The sequence below is a fragment of the Lissotriton helveticus genome, chromosome 4_1, assembly GCF_964261635.1.
Source record: "Lissotriton helveticus chromosome 4_1, aLisHel1.1, whole genome shotgun sequence".
Classification (NCBI taxonomy): Eukaryota; Metazoa; Chordata; class Amphibia; order Caudata; family Salamandridae; genus Lissotriton; species Lissotriton helveticus.
In genome coordinates, this window is record NC_136063.1 from 1,287,898,909 (window position 1) to 1,287,915,314 (window position 16,406).

At 46.5% G+C, this 16,406-nt stretch overlaps 1 protein-coding gene across 2 annotated transcripts in view; it reads right to left on the reverse strand.

Moving 5' to 3' along the window:
• Positions 1-13,702, reverse strand: part of BLOC1S4 (biogenesis of lysosomal organelles complex 1 subunit 4) — a 108,682-nt gene extending 94,980 nt beyond the window's left edge. Inside the window, exon 1 of one of the 2 annotated variants that reach the window (XM_078687863.1) lies at positions 13,309-13,702. In XM_078687863.1, coding sequence (XP_078543989.1) covers positions 13,309-13,533 — 225 coding nt within the window. In that variant the 5' untranslated portion in view covers positions 13,534-13,702. The remainder of the gene's footprint in view (positions 1-13,308) is intronic. The other variant, XM_078687864.1, reaches the window with a different exon arrangement.
• Positions 13,703-16,406: the final 2,704 nt, after the last annotated feature.

The window sequence follows — 16,406 nt, forward strand, 5'->3', positions numbered from 1 at the left end:
AAGCTTGAGATAAGGTGGGCACTCAGCCTGCACCAACTACACTTCTTCCGAAACTTTTAATTTCCTGCTTCTTCGGAGGAGCTGAAATTAAGGCTAAGATGCCTGCCTTGTTTCAAGATTTGTAATGTAAGCGCATTTAAAATTATGCACATTCCTATTTTTTACTGTAATACTTTCTAAAGTTTAGAAACTATTGCAGTAAAAATAAGAACAAGGATAATAATTACAAATAAACTTACCTAGGCTAGGTCTTTCACGACCCACCAATATTCGGCTTGCGACCTACCAGTGGGTTGCCACCTATAGTTTGGTAAACATGATAATATGCAGTTTTAACTCCGATTGTCTGTAATGAAATCCAGGAAGTAATTTCTTAAAATTAATTAAACAAGCTATGACCATAAAACTATAGACAGCAGCAGGTGATTCTAATATAGAGTTTATGTATCACGTATCACCAAGAGGAACAGCAAGCAAGCGCAGTAGCCGCAGAAGCACCTATTTAAATCCTCAGATCAAGTGGCTGACGTCAGAAACCAATGGCGATCACTCCAGCACCAGTGACAGTGTAGATGAGTGCTAAGTGTGATGAGTGACATGCTGCATGGCACAATCAACAAGTTATCAACCAGTACACCACTGTAATGCAGAAGACAAGAAGGGTATGAGCAAATGACAAGTTAATTCCCAGATCTATCCAGCAAGCTCTACTAGGTCGGTCACCATCTGTGAATAGGAGACGAGCTGAGCTATGGAGTGAAGGGGAAGATATAATAGATTAAGAGAGCCGCACAAGGACCATGACAACCACAGCCACACAAACTGAAGATCTGTGGCAATTCCAAAGGGCTAGGTGATGTCTGTGACTTGACTCTGTGAGAGAAGGCATTGGTCCTCAACATGATCCTGTGAGATCAAGTTATGAAGATAGGGCGAAGTGTCTCTCTGCCGATGCCTGGGTGGGGAGGGTCTCTGTATTAGTGTATAAATGGCACAAAGCAGGTGGAAAACAATGCAGAGGAGAAGAATGACATATGTGATGCGTCAGAATACGCTATGTTTTCAAAGTGCACGCAGAGGATAAACCTGATCAATGCATGGGTGAAGGACAGAGACCCACCCATACCTTGATCTGGGTCAGACATAACCGTGTTCAAGTTGTGCAAAGGCATCCACGGCAACAGCCAGTCTTACTAAAGTCCAAGGCTCTCTAACATTAGCTGGAAGTTGGCATTGTAGGCATGCTTGAACCCAACACCCACAACCCATGAGAAGCCAGAGAAACGCTGAACTTACTCTTAGAGAACAATGGCAAAGATATAGACGTTACATCACCTAGAGTATGGCTGCCACTATGACCACAAGTTAAGAATGCAGAGAGAAGTAACATACTTACTGCCCGATATGCTGAATAGCATGCTCCACTTCTGCCTGGCTTAGGCAGGTTTCTGTATGGTGCCCCAGGTGTGGGCCGGGGGCCTTCATTTCTGCTTCTGCAGTTTGCCTCCCGGTGTTCTTTGGCCTGCATCTCTTCTGTTAGCTTCCTGGGGTTCAGTCGAGAGCTGTTCTTGTGATGAAGTCTTGTTCTCTTCTGATGGTGTGTATTATCCATCACCATCTTTTTCATATAATGATGGTATCCATACTCTCTTGCTTGAATTTGGTGAGCAAATCCTGGTTGGAGATGATTGGTGACCAGAAAATGTGCAAGAGTCTTCTCAGGTTTCTGTTGTGGATGAATGATAGTTTGGGGATGACACTTTTCGTCATCTGTCAACATTCTGATCCATACAAGAGTGATGACAAAACGCAGCTCTGGTAAAGCCTCAGCTTGGTTTTGGTACTGCAATGAGATGACCTCTACACCTTGTAATTCCTGGCCTTGCTCAAAGAAGTAAACTAACAGGGTAATTAACCCCTTCCACGCTGATGACGAGCTGGGCTCGTCATCAGGTAGCCTCCTCGCACGCTGATGACGAGCCCAGCTCGTCACGTAACATGCGCTTTAGAAAATCTCAGCGTACGGGCGGAATTCCGCCCGCACGCATGCGGTTAAAGGTGCGTTGTGGCACGAAGATAAGAGGAAGAGTGGGGAGAGGTTATGGTGTACAGAATCTCATGTAATCTATTAAAAAGTAGCAATCTGCAAGCATTTATGTTGAAAGGATAGAGAATGTAAGACTGTCAATAAGAAAACTGGTGTGGATCTGGAAACAATGAAAAATTGTGGTGTCCAGAAGATTGTTCCAATTGTGCCACAACTTCAATGCCAAGATGGAGGCTGAGGGAAAAAATAGCTGAATTATGCTGCAAGCCTTTAGAAAGTTCGATGTGAACATTTTTCTTGCGGGTCAGAGGAGACGTGCATTAGTACAGCTTTAAATTAAATGTGTTGAGGGGGTGATTGCATGCAACGTGTATCACTGAAGAAGGCTGTAAAAATCACAAAGTTACCAATCCATAGTGAAGGAGGTTATTAGGTTACCATGCTTAATGAACTATACTGCAGTGACCTCATGAGGAGATAGAGAGATATTCATTGTACTATTGTCCGGCTGGACGCTGGAACTTTGCTGTGCAATTTCTTGTCCTTTTGATCTGACCTCATTTTTTCTCATCTTGGGTATCCTGGCTTGAATTTGTGTCATCTCTGTTTTGAGATGCATCACCTGTGTGACCAGACAGTATCAATTTGTCTCACTTGGTCTTCGTGTATTCATTCTGTCTGACATAATTGATAGGTTACACAACTGTTGGTTTATAACAGATGGATACAAAGGGTCAAGATGTTTCAGTTTAGGAGGGCAAAGGAGCTGTTATCTATCTGAAGGAATGAAGACGCGGTCTGTTCAACCCATTGCCTGCCCAGATACATCAACGTAACCAATTCAAAGAAGGGAGGGGAAAAGTCATCCCAGGTGAGCAAGAGAAACAAAGCAAAGATGATGATAAAGGTAACCAGAAAATGCTATTGCAGTTCCTTTTTTCCCATTAATTGTACGTTCCAATACGCTTAAAGCATACATTTTTAACTTAATGTCTCAAAAAACGCAACACAGTTTGTTGTTTGTCATACCTCAAAATAAAAATCCCATTTAAACAAAGTGAAGGCCTCGCGGTGTTAGGACTGCTCTATTCAAAAATGGCTCTTCGTCAGCCGCAGACTAAGACCACCTGGAATGCAGTTTCAGGTCAGGAACATCATGGGAGAAGGGAAAAGTTGAATAGCCCGAGAAAATTATTTCAGGAACAGTATACTCGATCTGGCATTCTAAGCTCAAAATAACAAGCTTTACACAGCGAACTACGAGTTTGATACAGTTAATATTACGCCCTGTTCTTGTTACGATGGGGCAGTACTGTACTTGCTTCTGGTCTGCCAAAGGAAAGAGACAGATCCGACCTAATTTTATCAGTTTCTAGCTCCTATTGTCTTCCTTCAACCAATGCCAGGTACAAATGTAATAGTATTTACAGGTGCCACATTGTAAAACATATATCAGCTAGAAACAAGTTATACAATGTACATAAAAATATTGCATCCAGTACGCTGATTTAGCTAACTAACATGCCAGGCAACATTGATGTTTTGTTAAAGTATATTCTTTACGCAGTGGCTATTCCAGCATAATACTGCCATGTCTCAGAAGTATAAACATAAATATTACTTGAAAAAAGTGCTGCCCATAAATTAATATTGTGTTCAGATTTCATTTATGAAGAATGAATCCATCTTCACAAGCAAAACATAACCATTTCAGCTCAAAATTCCAATCAGACTACATCCATGTACTTGTCACCAAAATACTAGCGCCAAGGTCTGACTTTTGACCAGGATCGCACAATTTAGTTAAATTAAGATGCTAGTGTTGAAACCACTTGTGATACTGAAATATGCCACATGCGCACTAGTACACATCGCTATTTCTCACTCCTGTCATATGGATACGGCTGATAAAATCATAAGGAAGAAGACACGGTCTGGTGTTTGTATGAGAGCGGACGTGGCCAGTTACACGATTTACGTATTTGTTTAAGTACAGCATTCTGAGGGACACCGTTGTCCCAGTCACAATGTTTTTTTTATGCAAAGTTTCTGTATACACATGTATCCTAATAACTTTTGTGAGTTTAATACCTCCGACTTGGTCAAGTGAATGACCCTCGTGATGAGTTAAACAACCTCCGAAATCTAGCAAATTCACCAACACATCCTATTTTAAAATAATGATAAACAACACCACTACACATGTGGATACTGAAAGGGACTGGTATGCATGCACCAATTGCTCATTCATCGACGGAGACTGAGATTTGCCTGATAAACATGGATAGCTTAAACGTTGGCCCAACCCTCCTGTGGTCCAGGCTATATCATATGTATATATATATATATGTTAGAAATTGGGTTGTTGGTTGACGGGGGTATGAAATCTGGTCAAGGAGCAACTACAATTCTGGTTAGGGTAAGAGGAAGGCAAACCCTACATTAACCGGTGCTCGCACCATGGTAGCTTGGCATACAGCAACTAGGCTTAAACACTGCACTACACTGCAAAACTTCCAAAAGTAAAACCGTGGAAACACCACACAAAATAGTTCCACACCAGTTTAGAAACAAATAGCTATGATTTTAATAAATAAAACAAGACCAAAAACAACAAAAGTTCAATTTGTAGAACTGGAAATATTGGATTTCAAAGTTTTTAAGTAAAATAACACCAAGAAGTAAAAAGCGCAATTGGTGATATCTAGTCATGCTGGACTGGGACAAAGTCACAAGTTCAGGCCGACTACGATTGAGTGTGGCTGGCTACATGGACCCAGTGAAGCCTGCTGAACAAAGTTCCTTTAATCCTGGTTGCGGAGCATTATGTGGAGCTGCGTCGAAGATGTGCTTCGCAGGAGAAGCAATGAGTCAGTTCCAAGCTACAATGAGGCTGCAGGGCGAGTTCCTGCTGTGGGGGCGATCCTGTCAACGAGGCTTGCACTGCATAGCCCCGTGTCAAAGATGAGAGGAGCAGCAGAGGCGATGCATCAATGAGCGGTGAAGTTGCGATGAGGTGTTAGTGTCATTGTCGAGGCGCCCGTCGACGAGGGATGCAAGGAGCCTGCACCAGGTAAAGCGCTGCACAGCGACAGTTGCCAAGGTAATGCGTCGGGCCCAAGATGCAGAAGGCAGTAGCGATGCATGTCTTTTGCGATGGATCTAATCTACACTGCCGTAGCAATGCATCGGTTCTGCTCGGGGTTGCACAGCTCAGCAGAGGAGATGCATAGTTTCTGCTCAGGGATACCTCGCTCAGCAGACAAGATGCGTTGGTTTAGCTGGCAAGCACCACGGGCCTACTTCCAAGCAACCAGGACTGGGGTGGCGCCACTTGGCAGGGTGGACTCAAAAATGTCCAGGTGCAGGGTTTGGAAGCCTGCTGTGCCCCTGAGGCTTCAGATCAGGACGCCAGCCAGCTAGTCCTTGGTGTCACTCTGTGTTCTGGGGTGGAGTGATGCAGGTCCAGTACTTCTCACCCAGGCAAAAGTGCAGCATGTAGCAGCTCAGCACAGGAAAGCAGGAGTCTCGCAGAGTGCAGTCCAGCAGAGTGACAGGCCTTCAGCAGCATTGCAGTCCTTCTTCCTGGCAGAGTATCCACAACTCGGTCCAGAAGTGTACTGAAGGGGTGGTGTATGAGGTCCTGTATTTATACCCAGCGGTGCCTTTGAAGTGGGGGAGACTTCAAAGGCGGGCCTTTGACGTGCACAGAGCCCTGCCCTTCCTGCACTGGCTTCAGACTAACTACAGGGAGGTATGTAGCCCTTTGTGTGGGGTCATGACACAACCTATTCTGGTGTAAATGAGGTTGGTTCCAGCTCCTCCCTCCCATCAAGACATACCTAAGCTCCCATTATGTGAGGCTGGCTGTGGGGGGGATACACAAAGCCCCAAATTGCATTCACAGAATTGCAACCTAATATGTGGATGTTAAATTGTGATTCCAGGGTGTAGAAAGGTGCAGTAGTATGTAGTGATGCTGGTTACGGTTCACTAAGTAATACTCTCACAATACGCCTAAGATGGTCCAGGACTCACAATAATAAACCTTTAGCTCAGTCCTGGTAATGAGGCAAAGAGAAGCAAGGCTTTACTAGAGGAACATGTGTTAAGCATTTCAGGAGTACAATCAATTAATCAATCAATCAATCAAGGGTTTGTAAAGTGCACTACTCACCCGCAAGGGTCTCAAGGCGCAGGTGGGGACAGCTCCGTTGGGGTCATTCGAAGAGCCAGGTCTTGAAGTTTTTTCTAAATTGGTGCAGTGTCAGGCTACGCCGGAGGTGACGGGGGAGATCCTTCCAGGTCTTGACTGTGAGGTAGGAGATGGACCTTCCACCCGCTCTGTTCCTTATAGAAGCGTGGGATGGTGGCCAAAGAGAGGTCGGCTGAGCAGAGGTTTCTCTTGGGGGCATGGAAGGAGAGGCGGCTGTTGAGATAGTGTGGTACGAGGTTGTGGAGGGCCGTGTAGGTGTGCGTAAGCAGCTCCAAAGTTATTCTTCTTTCGATGAGGAGCCAGTGGAGGTCGCGGAGGTGTTGGGAGATGTGGTTGTGCCATGGGATATCGAGGCTTAGTCTGGCTGCGGCGTTCTGGATTGTCTGGAGTATGCAGAGGAGTTTTTTGTTGATTCCAGCATAGAGGACATTGCCGTAGTCCAGTCTGCTGGTGATGAGGGTGTGAGCGATCATTTTCTGGGAGTCAGAGGATATCCATTTGAATGTTTTGCATAGTATGCAGAGGATGTTGAGGCATGTGGAGGAGAAGCCGTTGATCTGGCGATTCATAGTGAGCGAGGAGTCAAGTATGATGCCGCGGTTACATGCATGGTCTGTCGGGGTGGGTGGGTTTCCAAGTGCGGGGGGCCATCAGGTGTCGTCCCTTTCGGAGGGGGGGAGCAGAGGATGAGGACTTCTGCTTTCTCTGAGTTGAGTTTCAGGAAGCTGTCCTTCATCCAGGTTGCAACGGCGTTTTTATCCCTTCTTGGAAGTTGTGCCTGGTGATGTCAGGTTACTTGGTGAGGAAGAGGATGAGATGGGTGTCATCAGCATAGGAGACGATGTTCAGCCCATGGTTTCTGACAATGGGTGCGAAGTGGGCCATGTAGACGTTGAAGAAGGTGGGGCTGAGGGAGGATCCTTGGGGTACTCTGCATCTGGTCTCTGTTGGTTCTGAGAGGAAGGGCGGGAGTTATATTCTCAGTGTTCTGCCCGTGAGGAATGAGCCTATCCAGTCTAGGACCTTTCCTTGGATGCCAACGTCGTGGAGTCTAGTGGCTAGTGGGAGATGGTGTTAAAGGCTGCTGATAGGTCCAGGAGGATGAGGGCTGCCGTTTGGCCTCGGTCAAAGAGAGGAGGAGGGCGGTCTCAGTGCTGTGGTTGCTCTGGAATCCGGATTGGGAAGTGTCTAGGTTGTTGGCTTTGATGAAGTACGCTCGCTGGGTGTTGACAGTTTTTTCGATGACCTTGGCTGCGAAAGGAAGCAGCGAGATGGGCCTGAAGTTTTTGGAGGTCCGTCGCGTCTGCAGAGGTTTTCTTTAGGAGGGGGTTGACTTTGGCCCGCTTCCAGTTGTCGGGGAATGTGGGGGTCTCGAAGGAGCAGTTGATGGTACGGCGTAACTCGGGTGCGATGGCTGTGGTGGCCCAGTGGAAGATGTGTGGTAGGCAGGGGTCTGAAGGTGCTCCGGCATGGATGCTCTTCATGGTCTTTAGGGTGTCTTCTGTCGTGAGTGAGGTCGTAGTAAGGTCTGTTGGGTGGCGTCACTCGGGGTTGGGGTTGAGGCAGTGCAGAGGTCTTGGTCATCGAAGTTGTTGCAGAGCGTCCTGATCTTGAGGTGAAAGAAGGAGCTGAGTATGTCGCAGAGGTCTTGGGATGGAGGGACGGCTGTTGTTTCGCTGTATGATTTGGCAAATTCCTGTATGATGGAGAAGAGTTCCTTGGAGTTGTGGGCGTTGTAGAGGATTCAGTCTTGGAAGAAGTTCTTCTTTGTGGATTTGATGAGTTGGTGATGTGCTGTGGTGGCGGTTCCAACATGGACAATAAGTATTTGACATAACTCGAAGGAAATCCAACACCAACTCATAAAAATAAAGTAGATTTTTAAATAAATTGAGACACCAAAATGAAAACAATCTGATAAGTATAACTGGAGGTATGGATTTTAGAAGGAAAAATAAAATCAGTGCAACTCAATACTGCAGAACTTTAGCATTGAAGTCAATGGTAACAAGCATTTGCAATGCACTAGGTCTCGCACTTGCAAGACTGAGCTATTGGCACTGTAAATGTCAATAGCTTAAATTCTCGCAAACGCGAGACTGATTGAATTGCAAATATTATTTGTTTCCAAGTGGCCCATGCCGTGCTTGCACTTAAAAGAGGCCACGCCCCTTTCTTTAGACGAGCCGTGTCTAAAGAAAGGGGCGTGGCCTCCATTAAGCGCAAGCGCAGCATGGGGCACTTGGAAATAAACCACCCAAAAATATTTGTAAAGCAATAGGTGTTGCATTTGCGAGAGTTTAAGCTACTGTAATTTACAATGCCAATAGCTCAAACTCTCCTAAATGCGAGACCTATTTCATTTCAAAGAAGTGGCCGCAATTGTCCCGGCTGCATGGAAAGTGCAAGCGCGCATGGTGGGCTAGATGTTGCAGTACAGCATTTAGTTCCTGCAGCAGGAAAAACTAATTAAAGAAATAGTGCTTACAGACTAAAGAACACATAAGGTGTAACAACAGAAGTAAAAGGGCCAGTCCTCATCGGAGGTTACAAATGAAAACAAGGTGGGACTAAGGAGGGAGTAACAAGCCTATAACGAATCAGAAGCCAGCATTTACGAAGAAGGACAATGACACAAACCAATGAAAAATATGGGCGGAGCTTCAAGAGCATACTCTAATACAGCAATACCTCGCAGAGCAGCACATGGGCTGCCCAGGCTCGACCTAAAAAGCACTAGTGACAATCGGTTACTTACAGGTCGAGTTGCTCGGAACCAACAGGCGGTTGAGGTGATGCGGGTCCCAGGACCAGACTTCTACACTCAGGTGAATGTTACCTGGCTCACTGGGACCGGGTGCAGAGTTGCTCTGGCAGTCCCTGGTGCTTAAAATTAAGATGCAGGGAGATGGAGTTACCGCCTACAAGGTACTAGTGAGGAAGCAGATGAAAAAGTGACACTCTGCCCGAGTAGCCGCGCGCTATATAAATCGCCAAATAACATAACATAACATAACATAACAAAAGTGGACAATGGGGCCACTGAGGTGGAGGGTTGAAGGTGTGTAGGAAAGTGCGCTTTTTTGCATGGTTGCCCCCCCCCCACACACACTTTTTGCTTGCTGCTTCTTGACTAAGTGTGCCCTGGGTTCCTGATAATCAGGTACCCAGGGGCTTTGTTCTTTCCCCAAAAACTTTACTCCCACATTGGCACTCCTCTGGCCTACACATAAGTCCAATGTAAAAGGTGCCAGAGGTATCAAGGGCCTTGTAGCCAGAGAAAGCCTCTGAGGGCTAAAGCATATATTTTGACATCCTTAGAGACTCCTCCCCTGACCCATACCCCCTGTCAGTGCAGTCTATGTGCCAGTGGGAGACCCTAAAACTACAAGCCGACATGGTGCGCATCCCTGTGTGCCATGCCCACCAAAACACTGCCTGTGGCATAGGTCGGTCACCCCTCTAACAAGCCTTACAGTCTTAAGGCAGGGCACACTATACCACAGGTGAAGAGACAATGGCACGAGCCCATGGCTCCTACAGTACCAGTGCCATTAACAGGTATTGTAAGTGCAGGAAAGCAATTTTAAACCATGGGTTGGGAGTTTGGCACTCTAGAGCTCCACAGCTCCATGACGGCTTTACTGAAGACTGAGAAGTTGGGTATCAAACTTCTCAGCCCATTAAACCCACACTGGTGCCAGTGTTGGATTTAATATCAAATGCACTCAGAGGGCATCTTAGAGATGCCCCATGAAAAACAACCTAACTCTAGTGTCCTGGCTGAGTGGCCGCTTGCCAGCTGATACCCCCAGAAATGTTTATGGACCCCTGGGTCAAGAGCCTCCCACTCTCTGGGTCCTGAAACAAAGCACATCCTGGGCAGAGGTGCCAAGCCTCCTTCCCCAAGATGGACAGGGTCCACGAAGGGGAAGCTTCAAAGGCTTGCCGCCTTTGTTGGCTAATCCTGCCTTTTGCTGCTCCCAGCAACTGGCCCCCAGAGGTTCTAACCCCCACTTTGGGAGGGAGAATCAGTAGGAAATCCAAGATAGGAGGAGAGGTGTGCCCACCTTTGCCAACTCCACCCCTCAGATGAAGGAGGCGAGGCAAGGCACAACTCTCTGTCACCGCCACCTTGAAGATGGGGGACCCAGCCAACCAGAGAGAGGCTATACTCCCCTCCCACAGGAGGGTGGCATAATACGGGATGTGCCCACCCCAAAAAAGGGACCCATTGGTCCTGACTTGTGCCTACCTAAAATACCCATAAATTTAGTATTTATGAGCGACCCCGAACCTTGCCTCCTCAGACAAACAAGAAGAATGACCGAAGAGCCGCTCTGAAGTAGGAAGATAAGGACACCAATGTTGTTTTCCCCTGCAAACTGCAGGGGGCTAGTGCTACTAGTCCAAGGGAGTCTGGAGTTGCCTTAGGCTCTCAAACAAGTCCCTCTATCTGGGATAGTCAGTCTTTGGTCCAGGACGAGTCGCAGTGATGCAGTATAAGAATGGTTGCAACAGGTGCAAAGTATCACGCCTTCGTCTTATGTAGGTCCTGAAGTCACAGACTCCGGTCTTGTTTGTCCTTTGTTACAATTCAATTTAGAACTGAGGTTCTGGTGCCAGGAGTGTCCCTTAAATCCTGGATTTAAGGGCGTTTGTGCAAGGAGCCAATGGGCTACTAGCCCAGCAGCTAATCCACCCCTGAGGTGAGCACATTCAGGGGGCCACCTTTGCAACCCAGACCCATCTATTCTGCCAATTTACATAATTATCCCACTTGCCCAGGTGCAAATGTGCCTTGGGGCAAGGGCACAGCTGTTTCCAACTGCTGGGAGGCAGCCTGGTTGCATATCAGAGGCAGCTTAAGCTGTGAAGGTCACCACCTTGATGTGCCACTTCACTAGCCATCTTGTCAGAAAGGGAGGTGTTCCCTCCTTCCAGTACAGGTCTTTGTTACAGACTCCTGCAAGAATCCACACCTCCTGGCAGGGGGACAGTTTCATGTCTTGGTGGTTGCAGGCAGTGAGGCAGGCCACAGGAAAGGCTGGGTCAACGAGGTGGGCAACCTGTAAGGTAGTTACCTGGGTGCAAGCCATATCGTCTCTAACACTGGAATCATGTCAGGGGTGATTAGACACATTGTTAAGCTTAATGAAGCTGTTTCATCTGGGGTGTCCAGGTGTCAGCACATAATATCGTATAGACTGCTGATCACTTATAGTAGCCCTTAACACTTTGGCTGCGTCGAACCTTCAGCTCCAGTGCTGAACGATCGAAAAACGGGTGGGGCACTGTCGGCCAACGGACGTTCGCAGCACTACCAAGGTAGTGCCACGCGACGACCGTTGGCCGAAGGCAGCATCCAAGTGGTTAATGAATAGAGGTTAATATAGGGACCTATAAGCTTGTTCTTATTTGTCCACACCCTTAATATAATGTACCCCGCCTCCTGCTGTGCTGTGTTTGTGCCTCTGGTCATGCTTTCCTGGCCAGTTGGTGGTGACAATTGGATCAGTATTATTTTTGTCTAGTATGCTGTTGTGGGACTTATAGGGTTCTTCCTCAGTCTGCTGTCCAGCAACGTGTGATGTTGAAGATAATGCTGTTTCACCAGTTTTCTGTCTATATTTTTAGGGAAGGCTGTGCGATATTTCTTCTGTATTTATCTATGCACGTTTCCTATTTTTTATTTGCAAGGTTCTTAAAGTAATGCTTTCTTCCACCTAGCATTTGTTTATTTTGACTGAATTTCTCTTTACAAGTCTCCTTGTGTAAATGCTTTATTCCATCTTGCATTCTTATATTTTTGTGTTGTATAAAGGGGGAACATATGTTATATCTTGTATATGTATTTATGCATCTTCCCTGTTGCTTTGTCCTTAGCTGCTCAGCCAGTGTGAATGTGCTGTGTGGAAACTTGGAGTGGTGAGGACTTTGGAATGTTTTGGAACCAGCGTGGTGCAGCAGTTGGAGTATGGGATGAGCAGGAGGCAGGGTGCTCCTGGTGGGGCTGCTCTCTGTGGAGTTACTAACTTGCAACTAAGACTTAATTAATAACCTACAAACTACACCTCGACTACCTGACCTTCATAACTACAGTCACATATTCAAAATACAACAGCCTCTTAAATCATGAACTATTTTAGTTGCAGTTTTTTGCGGGAAATTGGCCCAAGAGCATTAGAGCACTTACATTAGCACACAAGAGCTGATTTTTTTCCCCTAAGGCACGGGGAGATTAAATAATAGGAAGCTAAGCCGAAAATGGGACTTAAAACCTGTTACCTAGCTCCAAAGTCTGCAGCTCTGCCCTTTAGGCCACTTCGTCTGCCTATTATGGTGACTTATTACTTATTTTACTTTGCACTGTAATCCTAAATTATTTATTTAACGTAACATTGCCCAAAACGTATTTGGCAGATGAATACATCCCAAAGAACAGCTTAACGTGATCTTTAAAGCATATGATTTATAAAGGATAACTATACACCAGTTCTCAACGCACCGATTTACTCCTTTGAAGTGCAGCTTTTCTCCCATTGGAAGTACTGTACACCACCTGAGAAATGCTTGCACTCTTTTTTTCAAATTAAAGAACTGCATGTCCATTTATAACACAAGGAACAACCCCAGCCAAACATCACGCTCACTTTTGTGTTCAATATCACACTCACTTTGTGTTTAAAAGTACACATGGTTACACTGTTGACAACCTGAATGGAACGTATGAATTCGGCATTTACTGCTCAAGACATGATGGGTGGCCATATTAAAATCAGGCAAATCATCCTGCCTATCAATAAGGTACATGGCAGCTACGGCTGCCTCCCATACAGCTGCCTGAACCAAACGTGGACAACATTTGTGACTCAGTCACGCCTCTGCGCAAACAAGGATGCGCTGTAAAAATGTCATGTGAATGTCACCGCTGCTTAACGTGACGAACCCGTATAAGGCTTTATTAAGAAAGCCAAGGAGTCCAGTTACGTCAGTTAGAGCACCGTACGTAACATCAAATTGATCTTAACGGCCCACCTCTCACCTCCTGTGCGCCGCAGCCCGGCAGCAGATATGAAGCCAGCTCTTCCGCGGCTGCTTCCACCAGCGGCTCAGGCGCCCAGGTAGAGCTTCGGCTCACTCCCGGGGTCTCTTCGGGTGCGTCGCCCACCCCAGAGGCATTGCTGAGGCTCTGGGAGACGTTGCCACTGTCCTCGCTCTCTCCCTCCTCTTCAGTCTCTTCCACCGGGCAGCTGTCTTCACGCTCCATCTCGTGACACCTCCAAGCAGAGCCACCACTCTCGATTACTTGCCGATATCTCGGAACTAAAACTAAGGGAACTACAACTAGAAACTGCAAAAATGAAGCCAGACAGAAGTTGTTGTCACATGACGCTAGAGAGGCGTTGTCACGTGACGCATCTAGGCGCTCCCAAGCCCCGCCCCTCATACTCTAACCGGGGTTTCCCAGCACGGAGATAAGCACATATGTAGGCAAAACCCGACAACAGGACGTGCAAAAGATGTAGAACTGTAATTTGGCACCGACTTTTCGACTGAGGAATACTAAAATTACATCCGTGGTCAACATTAAAAAAACGGAATATAAAGATATTCTGAGGCAAAACGATCTGCATTTTATTTGAGTAAATAGCATTAATAACGCTAACAGCATTACATGTTTTTTATTATATACGGTCATTTGTACAACTTAAATTGCCTACTAATTAAGTAGGCCCTTTTGCGCAGTGGACAACATTCCCTTATCGCTTGGCATGACGTGCATGTGGAAACTATGCGCAGAAGACAATAGTTGTGCAGTGCATTTCGAAGGTTTCATTCTAAATCCCCCTCCGACATGCTAAGGCATTTTAAAAGATGTAACTCGACGAAGATTGAGATTATTGAGTGCGATTTCTGCTTGTACTGTATTTGAGTTCTAATTCCTTCACCACCTTCGTAAGTAAGACTTGACTCTTACTATTGCAACTTTGGAAAGACCGTCCATGCCTGTCAAGTATCACACATCAAACGTGACGCTAACGCATTTCAGTGCGGTGTTCCGCATCACCGCACTGAAATGCATTGTCACGCATTTTAAGGCCACCGTCTCACTCTGCTTTATCAGCGCTGAAACTGGCTACGCCCACTGCTAGTGTGTGTGTCTGCGCCTGTGACATCTGTGCGCAGCTCTTCTGCTTCCCGCAGACTTGCCGGCCCGGCGCTGCCACCAGCAGGCTTGTAAACAGTTAATGATGACCGTGGGCATTGTCTGCTTCAATGTATCGCAGAATGGCTCCATTGAAATTCCCCGCGCCCGCGGCGCGGCTGTCACTTAGTGAGTTATTACTCACTACCAGGCCTGAGGTCACCTGACCCCCCCCTTCCTCGTCGAGGCTGTGCTCTTGTGGGCGGGCCGCCCACGTCACGTGTGAGTGAGTGGCAGTTATGTTTTCTTGGCGGCACTTAGCGTTAGGCAGCTAAAGAGTTGAGTGCTGCTCACTCAGTCACACTGTTAGTAGTGTTGTGCCCTGATTCATTGGTGCCTCAGAGTGATCATGCAGCATGCCGAGCGAGTCTGCCGGACCTCACCCAGCCGACTGTGTGTGTGGCAGCTGGCTTTCATTCCACTGTGAGTCCCTGCATCGGGGTCTGGTGCCAGAGAAGTCATGTCGGCTGGCCCTTACAGGGGTGGCTTGCTCTGAGTGCATGTCACTCATGGACAGGTATTTATCATTCTTGTAGGATAATATTTTTTAATTCATAGCGTCGTGACTGTTATCTACAGTTGAGCCTGCTCAATAAGTGCGCTGGACGGGTTAAAGGCCGCGGGCTGGGCTGCACACCTATTTACCGTATTTTGGGGCATTAGACTTGACTAATTAATGGCGTCCAACTGACGACCAGCTGGGACACTTGCAAGGGAGTAAAGGTGAATCTGGAAGCGGGCGACTTTCTTGTGTGTAAACTTCTCTTCTAAGATGACGCCCATACATTCCGACCCATGGAAATACGTGTGGTCCCTCTTTTGTTTTCATGTCACTGGTGAAAGTATATGTATGTTCATTTCATTGGGTTCTCAAACCACGGTGAGTGATTTACTGCCAGCGCGATACACTCTTGGATACTTCTACATCTGGAGAGCGTGTGCGTTTATTTGTGACCTGCAAAGTCTTGAATTTATATATTTTGGGTTCCCCACACCCAAGCACGCCTCGCAATCATTGGGGGCGGAGGCACGGATGGGATGCTGTACCTTTGAGATATATATATATATATGTGATCAAGGACTCTGTGCAGGCCGAAACGTTATCCTGGCGTGGTGTACTGGAAAATAAAAACTCACCTGCACTCTGGGTCTTCCGTGTTCTTACTCGTCGATGGCTGAGGATTGATAGCCTGTCGCGATAGCAGGAATACAAGTGCGGAAATATATATATATATATATATATATTGACTGTGATCAAGGGCACCCGCCCGAAACGCGTCAGTTTTTTGCTTCTGCTCAGTTTTGCTCATTAAAATTCCAACTGCCTCACATCGGAATCGTTGAGTCGTCTGTTTCTGCCCTGGGGACCTGGGGCTACAGTTTGGCTTTTGTTCCGAGCATATATATATTGGCCAGCACTTTGTACAGATAAAGATCTTGCCAGTTGTATTGGACCAAATCCACAAATCACCTTCAAAAGAGCTAGATCACTACGAGATACTCTATGTAGAGCTGTAGAAACAACGAAACCTACAATCCCTGGCATACAAGGTTTCTTTACATGCCGCAGCTGTAAAGCCTGCAAAAACAGTAGAAATAAGAAGGAGTGCACTTTGTCATCTATATGAAGACCATATGTCATCAAGAAACATACATCATGCAACACTGATTTTGCCGTGTATGCACTCTTCTGCCCATGCGGATTGGCGTACATAGGAAGTACCATTCATAAGGCCAAGGTTCGTGTTTTGGAACATTTACGTGCTATTAAAAACATGGATAAAGCATATCCAATAGCACGTCACTTTCAAAGCCACCACGGACAAAACACGAATTTACTCAGTTTCGTGGTACTTGACTTTGTTAAAAATGATGTGAGAGGTGGTGACAGACTGAAGGAGCTTCGGAGACTTGAGTCCAAGCTCATCATTCAA